Source organism: Diospyros lotus, chromosome 3 (assembly GCF_014633365.1).
Source record: "Diospyros lotus cultivar Yz01 chromosome 3, ASM1463336v1, whole genome shotgun sequence".
Lineage (NCBI taxonomy): Eukaryota > Viridiplantae > Streptophyta > Magnoliopsida > Ericales > Ebenaceae > Diospyros > Diospyros lotus.
The window spans coordinates 29,347,270-29,363,094 of record NC_068340.1 but is presented as its reverse complement, the minus strand read 5'-3'; the positions used below and the strand labels follow the sequence as shown (position 1 = coordinate 29,363,094).

The 15,825-nt window shown below is 33.7% G+C and overlaps 1 protein-coding gene across 1 annotated transcript; it reads right to left on the bottom strand.

Moving 5' to 3' along the window:
* Window positions 1-2,456: 2,456 nt before the first annotated feature.
* LOC127798238 (protein SOSEKI 5) lies at window positions 2,457-6,357 on the bottom strand. The gene is made up of 4 exons (XM_052331674.1): window positions 5,778-6,357; window positions 5,620-5,689; window positions 4,638-5,537; window positions 2,457-2,968 (listed from the first exon to the last, which is right to left on the bottom strand). Exons 1-4 carry the CDS (start codon window positions 6,013-6,015, stop codon window positions 2,815-2,817), a joined length of 1,362 nt encoding a protein of 453 aa, XP_052187634.1. The 5' UTR covers window positions 6,016-6,357; the 3' UTR covers window positions 2,457-2,814.
* Window positions 6,358-15,825: the final 9,468 nt, after the last annotated feature.

Genomic DNA, 15,825 nt, shown 5'->3' with positions numbered 1-15,825 from the left:
CAATAAATAAAAGGAATTTCTTTTTATCTCGCATATATATATATATATACATATATTAGATCAACACATTAAAGGTCCAAGCTTTATCTAAATGAATTCACAACAGTACCGTCAACTCCTTCTAGAGGTTTTTTTTTTCTTTCTCACACAGATGTTGAATGGGTAATGATCTTCAAAATTAAAATTGAGTGACTCCGTTTTATTCACAATATTCTTATAAGAAAAAATAACAAGATTTTTTTTTTTTTTATCTAATTATGAATCAAATGGGGAGTTTTCCCCTTCCTAAGTTAAGCATATTAATATATCACATTAATTTATATACAAATAAGGCATAAAATTTATATGACCCATCATTCAAATTGGGACTTTTTATGCATTCACTGACAAAGGAACAAGTAATGATAACGGCTTATAATTTAAAAAATATTATTCTAGCATAGTTAGAATAGCAATTTTTGTATAAGAATTTTATGAAACGGCCATTTTCCACCGCAAAACCCTGAATTCTTTTGACACCATAGCAGGGTTTGCAATGGTTGGATTTGATTTTAAGTTTTGTTAGAATTATAATTAAATTAAACTTAAATTACTAAAATTAAAACTAAATCATTACTCATTAATTTTAAAAATTAAAAATCATAATCAAACTATTCGATTTCGATTCGATTTCAATTTTAATCATAATTTTTTTAATTTGATCCATACCAACAAACAAAGACAAATTCTTACGGATAACATTCATAAAAAAAAATTTATAACTCTACAACAAACAAACAAAAAACTCTAATAAAGTTACATTCTTCTTACATAAATTTACAAATTAACTTTAAACTTCTTAAATATAATTATTTGACTGATAAAAATAAAATAATTTAAAATTTAATTTTATTTTTATTTGTTAATTAATTTATAAATATTAAATATTTTATATATTTGTAATGCATTAATTAAAAATACTTGTAAAAAAATTGTATTAGTCAATATATATTATATGTATATATAATATATTAAATAAATATTATATATATATTCGATTCGATTTGTTTTGTTTACTCATACATTCGATTTGGTTTCGATTCGGGTTTCAGTTTGAATTTAGTAAAAATCATAACTAAACCATACCTATTGAAATAGTATTTAGTTTTTCCCCAAACCAAACTATTATCCAGTTAAACGGTTTTTAATCGCGTTGACCACTTCAATTTTGGTTCAATTCCCTCAAAGTTTTGATTATAATTATCATCCCTAAAAAAAAAAAAAAAAAACATAAGGCATTCTCTTTTAGGATTTCCTAAATGAAGACAGTTAATTGTTAAAAAATAAACTATTTATGATATCATTGTAACTGCCGTACTTTAATTGTATGATGATTAAACATCAAAATGGCATTAAAGATATTCTAATTTGTTTTCATGTCCAAATTAATTTTAATGCATTTTAGATATTCTATTCATGTTTTGCATTCCCCCCCCCCCCCCCCCCCCCCCCCCACAAAAATGAATAATTGCGTAGAATTTATTAAAAGAATCAAATGAGAAAGTGCATTAAGTAGGTAAATGAAATATTTATTAACCAAAAGAAACGACATATTTTCTCTTCTTTTCTTTTCTTTTTTGGAAATGGTACATTGAGATTTCATGCACTGTCATAATGAGCCAACACATCCACATGACAGAAGAGGGCACTCTGGGCTTGGGCTTTGAAAAGTGGGCTTATTGTTGTTGGAGGTGAGATGCTAGATAGGCTTATGGACGAAGACATTCAGTCCTCCTTTACGTTGTTGTTGTTATAAGTGGGCCTGACTTGCTGTTAATGTGGCATATATTATTATTATTATTATTTATTTATTGGGCAACAAGATGGGCTCTTGCTTTATTATCAAGGCCTAGGGGGTTGGTTTTGGGAATGAAAAAACAGGCATGGATTTTGAGGATTTCTTTTTTCTAATTTACTGCTGTTAAAAATATGAACAACCCATATACTTTCTGGGGGCGTGGGCCAAAATCAAGGGCTCATTTGCCTAGAATTATTTTCTAGTGTATGCGGACTAGTTTTTCAAATTATCTTAAAAAAAGAATTCTGGATTAGAGCCCTAATTTTATGGCAATCCAGTAAGAATTATAAAGGTTTAATTACACCCCACACTCTCTCTCTCTCTTAACCTTTATTTTTTACGTCATTAATTCTCCTTTATTATTTATTAGAGAGACTCCTTTTGAGAACTAATAGTACTTGTACTTACTGTAGTCTGTAGCCTTGCAAAGCTTTTCAGCTTTTCTCCAATGTAACCATGTTTCAAAGTCAACATCCGGTCTCAAAACTACAGCCGAGACCGGTGATTGAGTTAACCCATCCAAGAAAAGTAATCGGAAACTGGGGGAACCCAAATTCCACGAGAGAGAGAGAGAGAGAGAGAGAGAGAGAGAGAGAGAGAGAATGAGGCACAAGCTCCAAACTGAAAGAGACAAAACCATTCACAGGCTGCCTCAACTTCAACATGAAAACAAAGAGTTGTCATGAAATTCCTACAAAGCTCTAACATTTTCCCATCTGTCAATGTCCAATGTACCGCTTTCATGCTCTGCAGTGCCGTGACTGGCAAGCTCATCAACTGCGTATTTTTTGCCCATGTTTCTCGATCATAACACCTCTCTCTCTCTCTCTCTCTCTCGCTCGGCTACAATTATATATTCATTCTTATTACTAGATTGATTACATTTTCCTACGTTTGCAACTTCTTAGACACCAACTCTGAAAGTGATTTCTCTAGCTTTTGCGCTTTTGCTTTCTTCTGTGGGTTTCTCCTCCTCCTTAGGATTGGACTACTGCTTTCCTTCTAATGGTGGTAGTGCCGCGAGAGGCGGCTTCGTTGTGGTTGCCTTCTCCTTTGGTCTTTGGCTTCCTCTGCATGCATTTTGCTCTCGCTCCATCCATCACTTTCTCCCTTGTCTCCAAATGTGAGGTCCTGCTCAAATAATAATAATAATAATAATGACAAAAAATAATGTTAAGCATTCTTCCGAGTGCAACTAGAAGTCAACTCATCTGTCAAGAGAACATAAAAACAAAAAAAAAAGAAATCTAACACCCAAGTTGGAATGTTATCAATCTCCCAAAATGCCACGAGGAGATACAATTTTGACATTTTGTCTTATACTTGGGTAATATGCATCAGCGTTACTCATTGTTAATGTACTTCTCATTATTGATGTATTGTCACATCACCATTAACGTGAGTAACCCTCGTAGGAGTTATAAAGTGTTAAAGTTGCGTCTCCAAATACTATTTCTCTAAGATAAGTGTGCTATACATTTATTCCTGGCGCTCAAGATTTCCCTCATCCCCTTTTATGAAGGCAAGGAATAATAGTATATTAGTATTAGTAAGCAAGATTCCTTATGGACTTTTTCACAAAAAAGGCTCCACAACTCTTCAACACATGACCTTTCTTTCGGTCACAAAGTCCCAATTGATCACGTCAACTAACATCCCGTTTCTAGCTCAAGTGGTATGTGCCCAACACTCTGGTATTACAACAATTTAGAAGAGTCCATCTAACAATATATGCCCTAAACATGGCTGACTGAACTCAAAATTATGTCATACCATACTCACTAATTAATTCGGAAAATTAAGTGATCTCCAAATTATCTCCAACAAAATGGCACTCGACTCGGGCTGACCCATAATAGGTGTCCAAGTGAGACTACCCAGAAACTAAATGCTCAACTGCACAATCTTGAATGCGGATTCTTTACATGGCGGATAGGGGAAAGTGGCTGGTGGGTGAGATCTTTAATGGCGGGGTATTGAATTTACTAAGAGCGGGAAACTGATCGAGACATTGAGAGGAGAGCAGAAGATATATACCGTGTCTCGGCTGTGTGATAATAATTATAATGGCTGGAGGTAATGGCGTAATGCTTGGGCAGGGAAGCCAGCAAGCTGTTCGCTCTTTTGTGGAAGTTGTTGATCTTAAATCCAAGATGGCGACAACGGGCTACAGTACTAGTGTGTTGACGTTTCAAAGAAAGTTGCCAAGCCAAGCGCTTTCAGTGATTCTTTTCTTTACGTGAAATTTCAGAAAAGATGAGGACGACTGCTCCTAGTACGTACTTTGCCAACAATTCCTGATCAACACCCCCCCCCCCCCCCCCAACCAAACCCTCTATTTCTCTCTCCCTTCTACTTATTTCAAACACCCAATTTCGTTAATATATATATATATATATATAAAACGATTGCATTTAATAATTTCTCCTTTTTTTCGATATCTAAAATTGGAAAAACTTTCAAAAGACTTGTGTTGTTTACTGGGCTGGCTGGCTGACTAGCTCTAAAGCTATATATCTAAAAGAGAATCCGACACAAATCTAGCTTTAGGAAGCAAAAAACGAACCCTTCTCCAATGGTTAGTTCATAATTTTCAACATAAATAAACAAAATTATAGAAGTTAAAAAGAGTTGGTCTAAAATTAAATAAACTAGCTAAAACGTCGGAGAAATTAAGTTGTGGGGACTGGATCAACAGGTACGTGGTGGACATGAGAGACAAACAAAACAGAATGTGGAGAAGAGAAGCAAACAAATGAAACAGCGAGTGAGTGAGTTGGAGGGACGAGACTGAACTAACCTGTCGGAATTGTAGGAAGAGGACCTCTTGAGGGTTGGGACTTGGTCCCTCTTTGTCTCTATCAAGCTTCCGCTGAAGTACTCCTTGTCTTCCACCCTCACCTTAATCCTCCCGCTGAAATTAGGGATTTCCACCGTAGCTTCCCCTGCTTCCTTCTCCACCTGATCCTGATTGGCTCCCCCTCCACGTGGCAGCCTCGCCTTGTAGTGCGATACCAGGGAGAATCCCGGACCGGCCTCCTTCACATACGTGGGCCCACAGTCCTTGAACGAGATCGAGCCGCACGATATCAGCTGCATCAGCACGGACGACGCCTTCAGCCGTCCACTTGGGTGCTTGTCCACCGTCCGATCTTCGTTCATCGCTCCCGGGCAGAGGATCACACGCCCGTCCGCTTTCATCAGGGACTCTAGGGTTTCCGGGCTCGAATCCGACGGCGGGGGCGAGATCTCGTCCCTGCTCAGCTCCGTGCTCTGTTGTTGGTTCTCCTCGCACTGTTCTTTTCTATTTTCTTCTTCCTTGTCGCCGTCTTCTTCTTCTTCCTCTACTTCTCTTATCGGTCGTCGCCGGCGCCGTCGGTCGTCCGTCTGAGTGGCCGCGTCGGCGGCGGCCCGGCCGGCCAGCTCGGCCTTATAGACCTTGTAGTCTTTGAAATCGGTCGCGCTCCAGGACTGGTTCCTTCGCCGCGTCAACGCCGGGAAGTCGCCGTCGTTGCCTGGTTTTGGGCTCTCCGGGGGCGGCTTCCTGAAACTTGAAGACGTTGTCACGGTGTCGTCGGATTTGCATATCAATGCGCCGTCAAGAAGCTCCGATCCTTTAAGGACGTATTCTTGGCCATGGGCGGGATAAATGAAATCGTCGTCGGACAAATCGTGCCACACAAATCCGTTCTTGTAGCTCCTGAATGAAAAATCACAACCAGCAATGAAACTAATTTCCATTAACGGAATCGTATTAAGCTGAAACGGAAGTGAGCATGTACCGCTTGGAAGACCAGGAGTACATCGCAGCCATGCCTTTACCACGGAGGAAATTCAAGCGGTCGATAACATCTGCAGAAGGTGAGAGATAAGAATCAAAACCAGAGCCCTGTTTGGTTACCGTGAAATTGTGCAAGAAACGACAGTTTTAGCGACTAACCTCTGAGATAGAGACCTTCGGGGGAGGAGAGGGGGACCTCCATGAAGTGAGGGTGCTCGAGCTGGCCGTTGCGGCAGAGGTAGTAAACGACGGGGACTTTCCGGTCGGTTCGAAGCTTACTGGGGGGTTCGGACCAGACCTTGGTACGTTCGGGGCTGGTGTCTCGATCTTTCTCTTTCATTCTATTCATCAATTGGAGGTCGGTGGTTCTGGGCCTGGAACTGGAGGAGACCGCCATGGCTGCTCTGCATAAAAAGAACAGAACAGAATAGAGAAGAATAGAAACCCCAACTGAGGGAATGTAATGTAATGTTCCGCGGAGGAAGCCTTTATGAAGGGGTTCACAGATCACATGAGGAGGAGAGGAGCCGGGATTGTTTCCCGAGACGGGTCACTGCAAAGGCTTTAAAAACAAAACAAACAGCTCTTTCTCCATTTGTTTGAATATTAGGAGCTGTCTCCTCAAACATGTTTCAAGCCCCAGAGAGAGAGAAAGGGAGGGAGGGAGATGACTTTGACAAAAGTCGTCCAACGAAACCAAAACTTGCTAAATTCGGGACAATTTTTCAGTGGCCTTTTTCAAATTCAGAGTTGCAAACCATCTCTGTAAAAACCATTTCCATTTCACGTGAGCACCGCACTGTACCACTTTAATTCCACAATGAGTTGGATAATGATGTGTTTTAAATTTAGCAATTAAGTTTAACTATATATCTAAAATACTCTCTCTTTACGGGATTAATTAATTAATTAATTAATACTAACACTTCAACATTCAACTCTTCCAGATCCTATTTGGCTATTTTATTATCAATAAATAATAATATAATATAAAAATCATAATATCCATGTGTAATGTCAAACTCAAAGTTGTCTCTTGGGGGAATTGATGAAGATTTACTACTTACTTAGATGTAGATTAAATAGATTGGTTTATTATTATTATTATTATTATTATTATTATTATTATTATTATATGCAATATTTACAAACTTTGTAACAGGAGAGTTGGATCTCCGAGTTTAATTTTAATGGGTTTTAATTATATTTCTATTAAACTACTGAATGGTTTTAAAAAAATTAATTTACAGGTACTGGCCTATTTAAGACCTTAATTTTTTATCCTTAAAATGACAATTACACATAATTTTATTTTTATAAATTAATTAAAAATAAATATATAAAGAAAATACCAAATCATATAAAGAAAATATCATTTTTGATATTTGAGATCAGCGATTAAAAAATATGGAGAAATTCACGAGAATGTTACGTATAGAATTAAGGCAGATTGGCTAAAATGAAGAAATGTATCGGGAGTGTTATGTGATGGTAAAATTCCATTAAAACTGAAAAAAAAATTCTATAGAATAGTTATAAGACCAGTTTTGTTATATAATTCAGAATGTTGGGTAGTCAAATATCAGCACGAACAAAAGACGAGCGTAAAAGAGATGAGGATGCTAAAATGGATATGCAGTCATACAAGAAAATATAAAATTAGAAATGAGGTAGAAGTATGCCAATCGAGGAAAAGATAAAAGATACTAGACTAAGATGGTTTGGTTATGTGAAAAGAAGACCAAGAGAAGCTCTGTGAAAATAATCGATGAAATAGAACAATTAATTAAAAAAAAAAGTAGAGACAAACTCAATAAATTTTTGAGAGAGGCATTAAAATTTAATATAAAGTGTATGTGCCTAAATAAAAATATGACAAAAAATAAAAATACATGAAAATCTAGAATTCATGTAGTCGACCCTACATAGTGGGATAAAGGCTGAATATGTTGTTATTGTTGTAATAAAAATAAATATACCAAATTTACTTTTAAGCGAAAGAAAGTGGGGTTAATCGATAATTGATTTGAGAGGAAATATTTAAAAAATATATATAACTATTAACTCTAACCACTCTCTAAATCTAATCAAAATTATAGTTTATGTCTAAAAGAGTGCAAAAATCAACCAGTCCATAATTAACTCGAAATTCAATTCATTTTTAAATCTCAAAAGTAAATTATTTTTGAATTGTGAAAGTTTTGATTTTTTTATTTTTGTCTTTAATAAATATGCTTTTTGATTGAATTTTTAAAAACACATAATTTCTTATTTTTTTTCTTTTGTAAATACAATTTTTGATTGAATTTTCAAATACTATTGTTATTGTTTAAAATATAAAAATTAAAATTTATAATGTAGGAAGCTCAAGCTAAAATAGAGTTAGGAAAATAAATCGAGATAATCTGCAAGTCGAGAGAAAGTGACAAGCTGTTGTATTGTATAGGAGAAAACTCGTTCCTCCGGGGGGGGGGAAATCAATATATGTGAGTTTTTCAAATAAACAATTGGTGAACTTAAACACACGGTAGAAAGATGAAATAGGAATGAGAGAGATGAATGCCCGGGATAAGTGCTCTATTATCTAGGAGAGTGATGCTACAAAGGAGTACATGGTTAGAAAAGGTACGTGAATATTCCTTTTGTGTGGGCCCCTGACATTTAAGTAAAAAATAGTTATGGTGATGCTATGAACAAACATGTCACGAGTAGTAGTTATTTCTCTTAAAGGTCAAGCAAGTGAAATGGTGCTTATGTGTAATTGGAATATATGAATAATCACAAAATGATCATTAAAATGACAAGTTGGAATTTTCTTATTTTCCTTTTAGATTAATAGTTATATATATTTTATCATATTTTCTCTTAAATTATCAATTGATGTCAGTCCCTCCGATTAAAAGGTAAATTGGGTAATTTTATTTTTAATAATAGAATTATTCATAATTGTTTTAAGGTAATTATTATATTATAGCCATTTTCTTTTCCTAGTATGTAGAAATAAGTTTTTACTAAAAATAAAGTGGGGTTTAATTTGGTGAAAAATAAAATTACAAAGAGGAGATTAAGTATCTTAAATTATAAATTTAAAAAAGATAAATAAATTGAAGCCTAATGAAAACCTATAATTGTGATTGAGATTTTTATTTGGCATTAACGTAAATAATAAATAAGATGGAGAAAGGGAAAGTCACGTGCGGAAGGCGAGGGCTGGGTAGAGTGTGAAACGAGCTTTAGGGAGGGCGGAGATTCAAACAAGGATGCCGCCGACAACCCGCTACCCAAACATTTGCTTATTCCGCTTCCTCCCTTCCTTCCACCCTCCATTCTCTTTATTATTCAAATCTATACAGATAGATCATAATAATAAAATAATAATAAAAATACTTACGCTCTTAAAATCATCATTATAAATATTTAATTATAAACATAAGATACGATTAAGATTAGAAACACTGAAATGATGGATTATGGCTTTCCCCCGTCCACGCAGGCATCTTCTTTAATTCAAAATCCGTCAGCGGAGTTGACCTGTGCGCCCGCCCGCCTGCCTGCCTAAACAGTTGACCCATATCACCGATGATTGCGTTGTTAATACCTGCTTTTTTTCCGCCCCGAAAGCAAAGTGAAAATGTAAAAGCTGGTCATCTGACACGTGTCCATTTCCCATAGGATGTCTACTAGCAACTTACCCCCTCCAGCTTTGTCCGCAGGCGTAGGCATATGTAGCTATGACTCGACGTCGTCGGATTCTTTTTAATATCAACAAAATTTCAATTCTACCCCTGGAAGGAAAAAAAAAGGAAATAAATTAAGGGCATCAATGTCATTTACGATATGCTTATGAGTTTTTTTCTATTATTTTTCCCTTAAAAAATGAAAAAAGTGTTCAAAAATAATTCCTTTCTATTATTTTTCCCTTAAGGTGTCTATTTTTTAAACGTTTTTTATTCTCATTTTAGACTCTATTTATATCTATTTTTTTAAAAAAATATTCATTTTCACGTTTTCATTTCCTTTCGAAAACATTTTCCATTTTTATTTTCATGCAACATAGGTTTCTTTTATATCAAACTTAACACGTGAAATTAATGAAAGAAATCCCTTACTTATATGGATAAAATGACAATTTTGATGATTAAATTGAATTTTAGAGATTAAATTTCATCATCGATCATTAAGATATCGTGGATGAGAGAAGTCTGGTCGGGCTTCGTCTAGAGGACAATGACAAATTAGATAAGATTATTTTTATTATTTGATGTCTTTGATAATTCTTTCAGTAATCTAATTATTTGTACAAATAATATTTTCCTTAGGGAGCGTTTGTTAAAATGAACAAGATAAGAGATATCGAGATAAGCTTGTAATACATTCCAGATCAAAATATGGAATAATCAAGATAAGGTTGTAAAGCATTCCAAAATTTCTATCAGAGTGTTTGTTAAATTTTTTGAAATCTATTGATAATTGTATTTTTTTTCTTTTTATGTATTTGTTAATGCATATGATAAGTGTCAAGATAAGAGTTTTTTTTATCAAAATATTCCCATTATTAAATTTATGATTAAAATACTATTTTATGGTTAATATGAATTGTCAAAAAAATAAAAAAAATATATTTTTTAAATTCATGTTCAAAAATAAATTTAAAAGGAGTTGAAAAGTATAAATAATTATTATTAGAATTACAATAATTCCACCTAGATAATTAAAAATGGTCAAAACATATTTTCATAATAGATAATAAAATATAAAATTAAATAAAATAATTTAAAAATTGGTGAAATGAATTATATTGGTTAATAAAATATATATATATATATATATAGAGAGAAATTTAAATTTTAAAAATCAATGAAATGAATAATGTCATTTAAATTTTAAAAATTATCAAAACATATAACAATTTAAAAATGTATTAAATAATATTAATTATAAGACTTAAATAAATAAGTTTTTTAATAAATTTAAATATTTAAAATGTATTAAATGACATTAACTATCCTATAAGAGGTATATAAGTAATTGAGTCTTATCTTGAAAGAGTCAAATAAATTTATCTGAGAAGAGAGGTCGGATAAATTTATCTTGAAAGGGGGAGATAAGAGGTCACGTGAGATTTTTCTAAAAATGATAAGATAAATTTAACAAATACGTTAGCAAGACTAAACATTCAAAATATTTTTCATATTTGACATTTTATCTCTCTTATATTGATTAACAAACATCCATTTCATCAAAACACATCCATCTAATCTTTCTCATATATATACTACGCCAAATGCAGATTGGTCAAGAACAGTATGACGAACGGCCCAGGCGAACGTATTATGCAACCATATTTGCAACTGTTGATATTATGTGATTCAAAATGGTTTTATCAGATTTCTGGCATGCTGTTACATGTTGCTGAGATGCATTTTATATTTGTTTCATTTAAATATAAATATGTCTCATTATATATTGTTATATATATGATGTTAATATATATATTTGCTGCATGTTATTAATATCTTTGGGCTGTTGTGTTTATATGGGCCGAGCCCATATTATTTTCGTGTTGCCTCTTGTGCTGCTGGCCGAGCCCATTCCTGATAACCCATGTTGGCGTTGCTATAAAAGGGCAGCTTGATGCCCTAATCTCCAGAACTTTCTGATTTTTGTTTTGTGCTCTCTCTCTCTGAAAACCCTAAGTCGACGATTCTTGAAGCGAGACACTTTTTGTGAATCCTTCGTTTTGATCTATGTTTCAATCGATTCTTTGGTTGCTTCCATGGTAAGATCTGACGGTAAGAACGGTTATTGTTTAATCTCTATGTGTTTTAAACGCCTGAGGCGTGAGAGGTTGTTGACTGATAGAATAGACTTTTGCCTTGATCGTGAGATCGGTATAGAACAGATCTACCTTAATTTTGTTGTTTTTCGATTCTGTTTTTCAGTTGTATTGTAATACTGTTTCTATTTTTCTGTTCATGATCTTGTAATCGTTTGTAAACTTGAGATCTAGTGGATTGATTAAAGGCGGAGTCTTTGTTGTGAGTAGGATCTATTGATCCGAATACGTATATCGCTATGTCTTGCATTTATACTTTTCTAATTTAAAATTTTGATTTACTGTATATCGCATTTAATCTGTGTTTCATCGAGAAATCAAGTTGTACAAAACCTACAGCAACCATATCTGCTGATCGGATGGATGTATTATGCTCGTGAACGTGATTCTGTTGGGTTGATGAGATTGGACAGCCGTCGTGTTGCGACGACGAGAACGGGAGGGTGGGTCCGGCGGGGAACACGATTGCAGCGATCTCAGAGTAGGATTGAATAAAAAGAGAGAATGAGTGAGTTATTAAAACGAGATATTCGAAGAGTCCAAGAAATCAGCTGCGAAAAAGTCCAAAGCTTCGGACTCGACAGAGTCCCAATACGCTCCCACGAGTAGCGGCACGTGGCTGGGCACATGTATTGACTAGCCGAGCGGCAAGGCCGCGGAAGGGCGTCACCGGCCCCAAGCCGAGCTCACATGCCAAAATGGACCGACGGATGCCCGGTACCTATACCATCACCCTTTCGTATTCGTATAGGCATAATAATATATAATTATGTATTTTTGATGAGTGGATTTGGGCTCAGTTTGGGCTGGGAATCAAGTGGGTAGCAGGCCGACAAACAAGGCCTTGGACTTAAAAGAGTTGAGGCCGCACTAAAAGGTCACAAGACAACCAATTTAATTTGTTAAGTATATCTATTCTTTTAAGTAGAGTCCATTAAGAATTAACGTCTGCTTAGTGGCAGAGTCATAAAGTTTCCAATGTTCAATTGTGCTGGGCTGGCTCAGCAAAGGAATGGCTTCATGGGGATCATCCTCTCACCTGCACATATAAAATAAATAGATAGCCCCCCCATGACCAGGTGGGTCACCGCCGCATGTGTTCACTATTCCTCTGGTAGATAATATACTGCCTCCCTCCATTCCATAAGTGTCGTATCCACCCAAAATTACATCTCAAAAAAATAGTTTCAAACAGAGCCTGATAGTCCTCAGATTGCAATAATCTCTTATATTTGATGTGGTCAATCGCATGGCATTGAGACGTGAATTTATTACTTAAAAAATATGAAAATGTTTGAATGTATAATTTTATATTTATTATAAAGGGCGAGTTATCAGTTAAATCACATAACTATTTATTGATCAAATTTATATTTTTACTTTTGTACTTGTGATTATTTAAACTTTTCGTTGTTTCACTGACTTGCATTTTCTAATTAATTTAATTTTTATACTTAGATATTTTTTTTATATGACAACTCGAATTTTTTATTATTTTGATTACATTCTTAGACTAAGTTTTTTGAGTCAATTTAATTTCTGTATTTTGATATGAATGTGATGTATATTTTATTATCTCACCTTATCTTTAATTTTTTACATATAAAAGTACAAGGAGTAAATTGATTTGAAAATATAAATTCAAAAGTGTAATTGAAATAATAAAAATTTTGAGTTGTCATATGAAAAAAAAAATTAAAGTATAAGGATTAAATTGAATTGAAAATCAAATTTAATAGTGTAATTAAAATAATAAAAAAATTCAATATTCACATAAAAAAATATAGAATCAAAAATATAAATTTAGCCCATTTATTGGTTTTATATTTCGAACATAGAACTATTTAGTCAGCATGAATCTTTGTGTTAAGCACCACCCATTTAGTTGCCAACGAGGGAGGGAGATCTCTCTAACACTATGTTTGGATGAGAGGTTGCTTTGAGAACGGACTAGTAGTATATAGTATCTATTTATCAAGTATAAAGAATATTCTTGATTAGTGAACAAAGAATTAAGGATTACTGAGACATTAGAAACTATCGATAAATCAAGGAATATTCTTGGAAGCATTCAATGGGTAACAAACTTCAAACAAGGTGAAAAACTCTAGACATCGATCCTACTCTCTTTAAGTTTTATGAATTATCAACGTACGTGAGGCTCGTGTGTTATCCAGGAACTTCTAATTGATTTTGTTGAAACATAAGATAAAAAAATAAAAGATCCAACCACACTCGGATATAAGAAATTTTTACGTAAAAAAATCCTAAAAAGAAAAATCACAGCTTTCAAGATAATAAAAAAAAAAATATCACTATATAGTAAAGTTTATAACTATAAAATTCAACATTCTCTTTCTAAATTCAAATCTCAATTACACTCAATTCCTAACTCCCACAAGTAATTTATACACATTGAATAACAAATCAAACATCTTATTTATAGATTGTTTTTCTTGTTCATCAAGACTAAAGTTTTTTTTGTCTAACATGAAAAAAACACTGACTAGAAAATAGAATTACAAATTAAACAAGAAACCAATTAAGAATAGGAAAGAAACTTATAAGGAAATCTTCAAGACTAATTAGGATTTTTGGTTGAAAATCCAACAAACCACAACCTCAGCGATAATCCCTAAAAACATTTGTCCATTATTCGATGATAATCATGACTATCTATTATTGATAATCACCATGACCTCTATCACTAAGATTAGCGTAACCAACCATAAAATGTACAACTATTTAGGCACATACCGCTTTAAGATTTTCACGGCACAATGTTGAAAAGTATATTACTGAAAAACTATGGTGCAACCCCATGCTTGGCTTTCTTGGGAACTCTTCAACCATCGACATCCTTTCCACCACACAGCTTGCATCATCGCCGAGTCAATGCTCGTGTACAAACTTGTGGACCCGTTAGAAGTATCATATCCTCTTTCATGAAGATGTATCCATCTCTTTAGAAGACTTCTTTATCTCTTACAAAGTTGAGAGACGAACTTTCAAATATCACAATTTTTTGAGTCTTTTGCCAAACTTGTTCTATTAGTGTGATAATCCCTTTTCACATGATTAGATTGTTTGCATTTTCAGCAGATCACTTTACCAGATTTTTCAAAACCTTCAAGAGTTGGTTTGTCCTCTAATACTTTGTGTAACCTATATTGAATCAAGATATTCTTGACTTGTATTTGCCACAAGCTAAAATTGATCTTCCTATCGAACTTTTCAAAATCAAACTTTATCATGCTTGACATATCTTTTGCGCACTAAGTGATTGATAACCAAATTTCTGATATCACTTGTTGAAAAAATAAGATAAAAAATAAAAAATCCAATAACACTCAAACAAAAGAGATTTTTAGATGAAAAACCCTAAAAAGAAAAACCACAGCCTTCAAGACGACAGAAAAAAAATATTACCATGTAGTAAAATTTATAACTACAAAACTCAATATTTTATCTTTAAATCCAAATCCTAATTACACCAAATTCCTAATTCTTATTGATCTCTCACAACTAATTTGCACATCTTGAATAACAAGCTAAGCATCCTATTTATAGATTGTTTTCCTTGTTCACCAAAATTAAGGTTTTCTTGCCTAACATGAAGTAGAAACCGACAAAGAAATAGAATTACAAACTAAATAAGAAACTAATTAAGAATAGAAAATGAGTTTATTAGGAAATCTTCAAGACTAATTAGAATTTCTCGTTGAAAATCCCAATAAACTACCATCTCAGTAAGAATTCCTAAAAACATTTATCCATTCTTCGACGACAACCATGACTACAATTAGAGGCACATGATGCATTTTGTGTGGGCTTTTCGATACTTAAATTAGTTTTTGAGGAAGAGTGTCTAAGTGGAGTTTGTTTTACCTCGATTGGAGTAATTACATCTTATTTATAGAAGTTAAAATTCATAGGTGAAAGAGCATCTATATCTTTTGGATCATTTGTTCTGAATTTAAGTTGATAGATGGAAGAACATTCATATCTTTTGGATCATTTGTTTTGAATTTTCAAACATATATATCAAATGTGGGTTTGACACATTCTTGAACCTGTGAGAGGCCTCTAAGAGGGTCTCTATTGGGGTACTTAGAAAAGACTTTGGGAGAGTCTCTTGGGTCAATATATTATGTCAGGAGTGTCTCTTCGACTTATTTTTTTGGATTTCCTTTTTTTTTAGAGCCTATTTTGAGTTTGAATTCAGTTTCTTAAACACAATAATAATTTACAGTATCTACTATCTAGATAATAACTGACTGGGTTAATTTTAATTTTGTGGATGTAACCACCATTAACCTTTCTTTGAATTGAAACCACGGATTGAATAGTCTCTTTATTTGAATTTTAAAT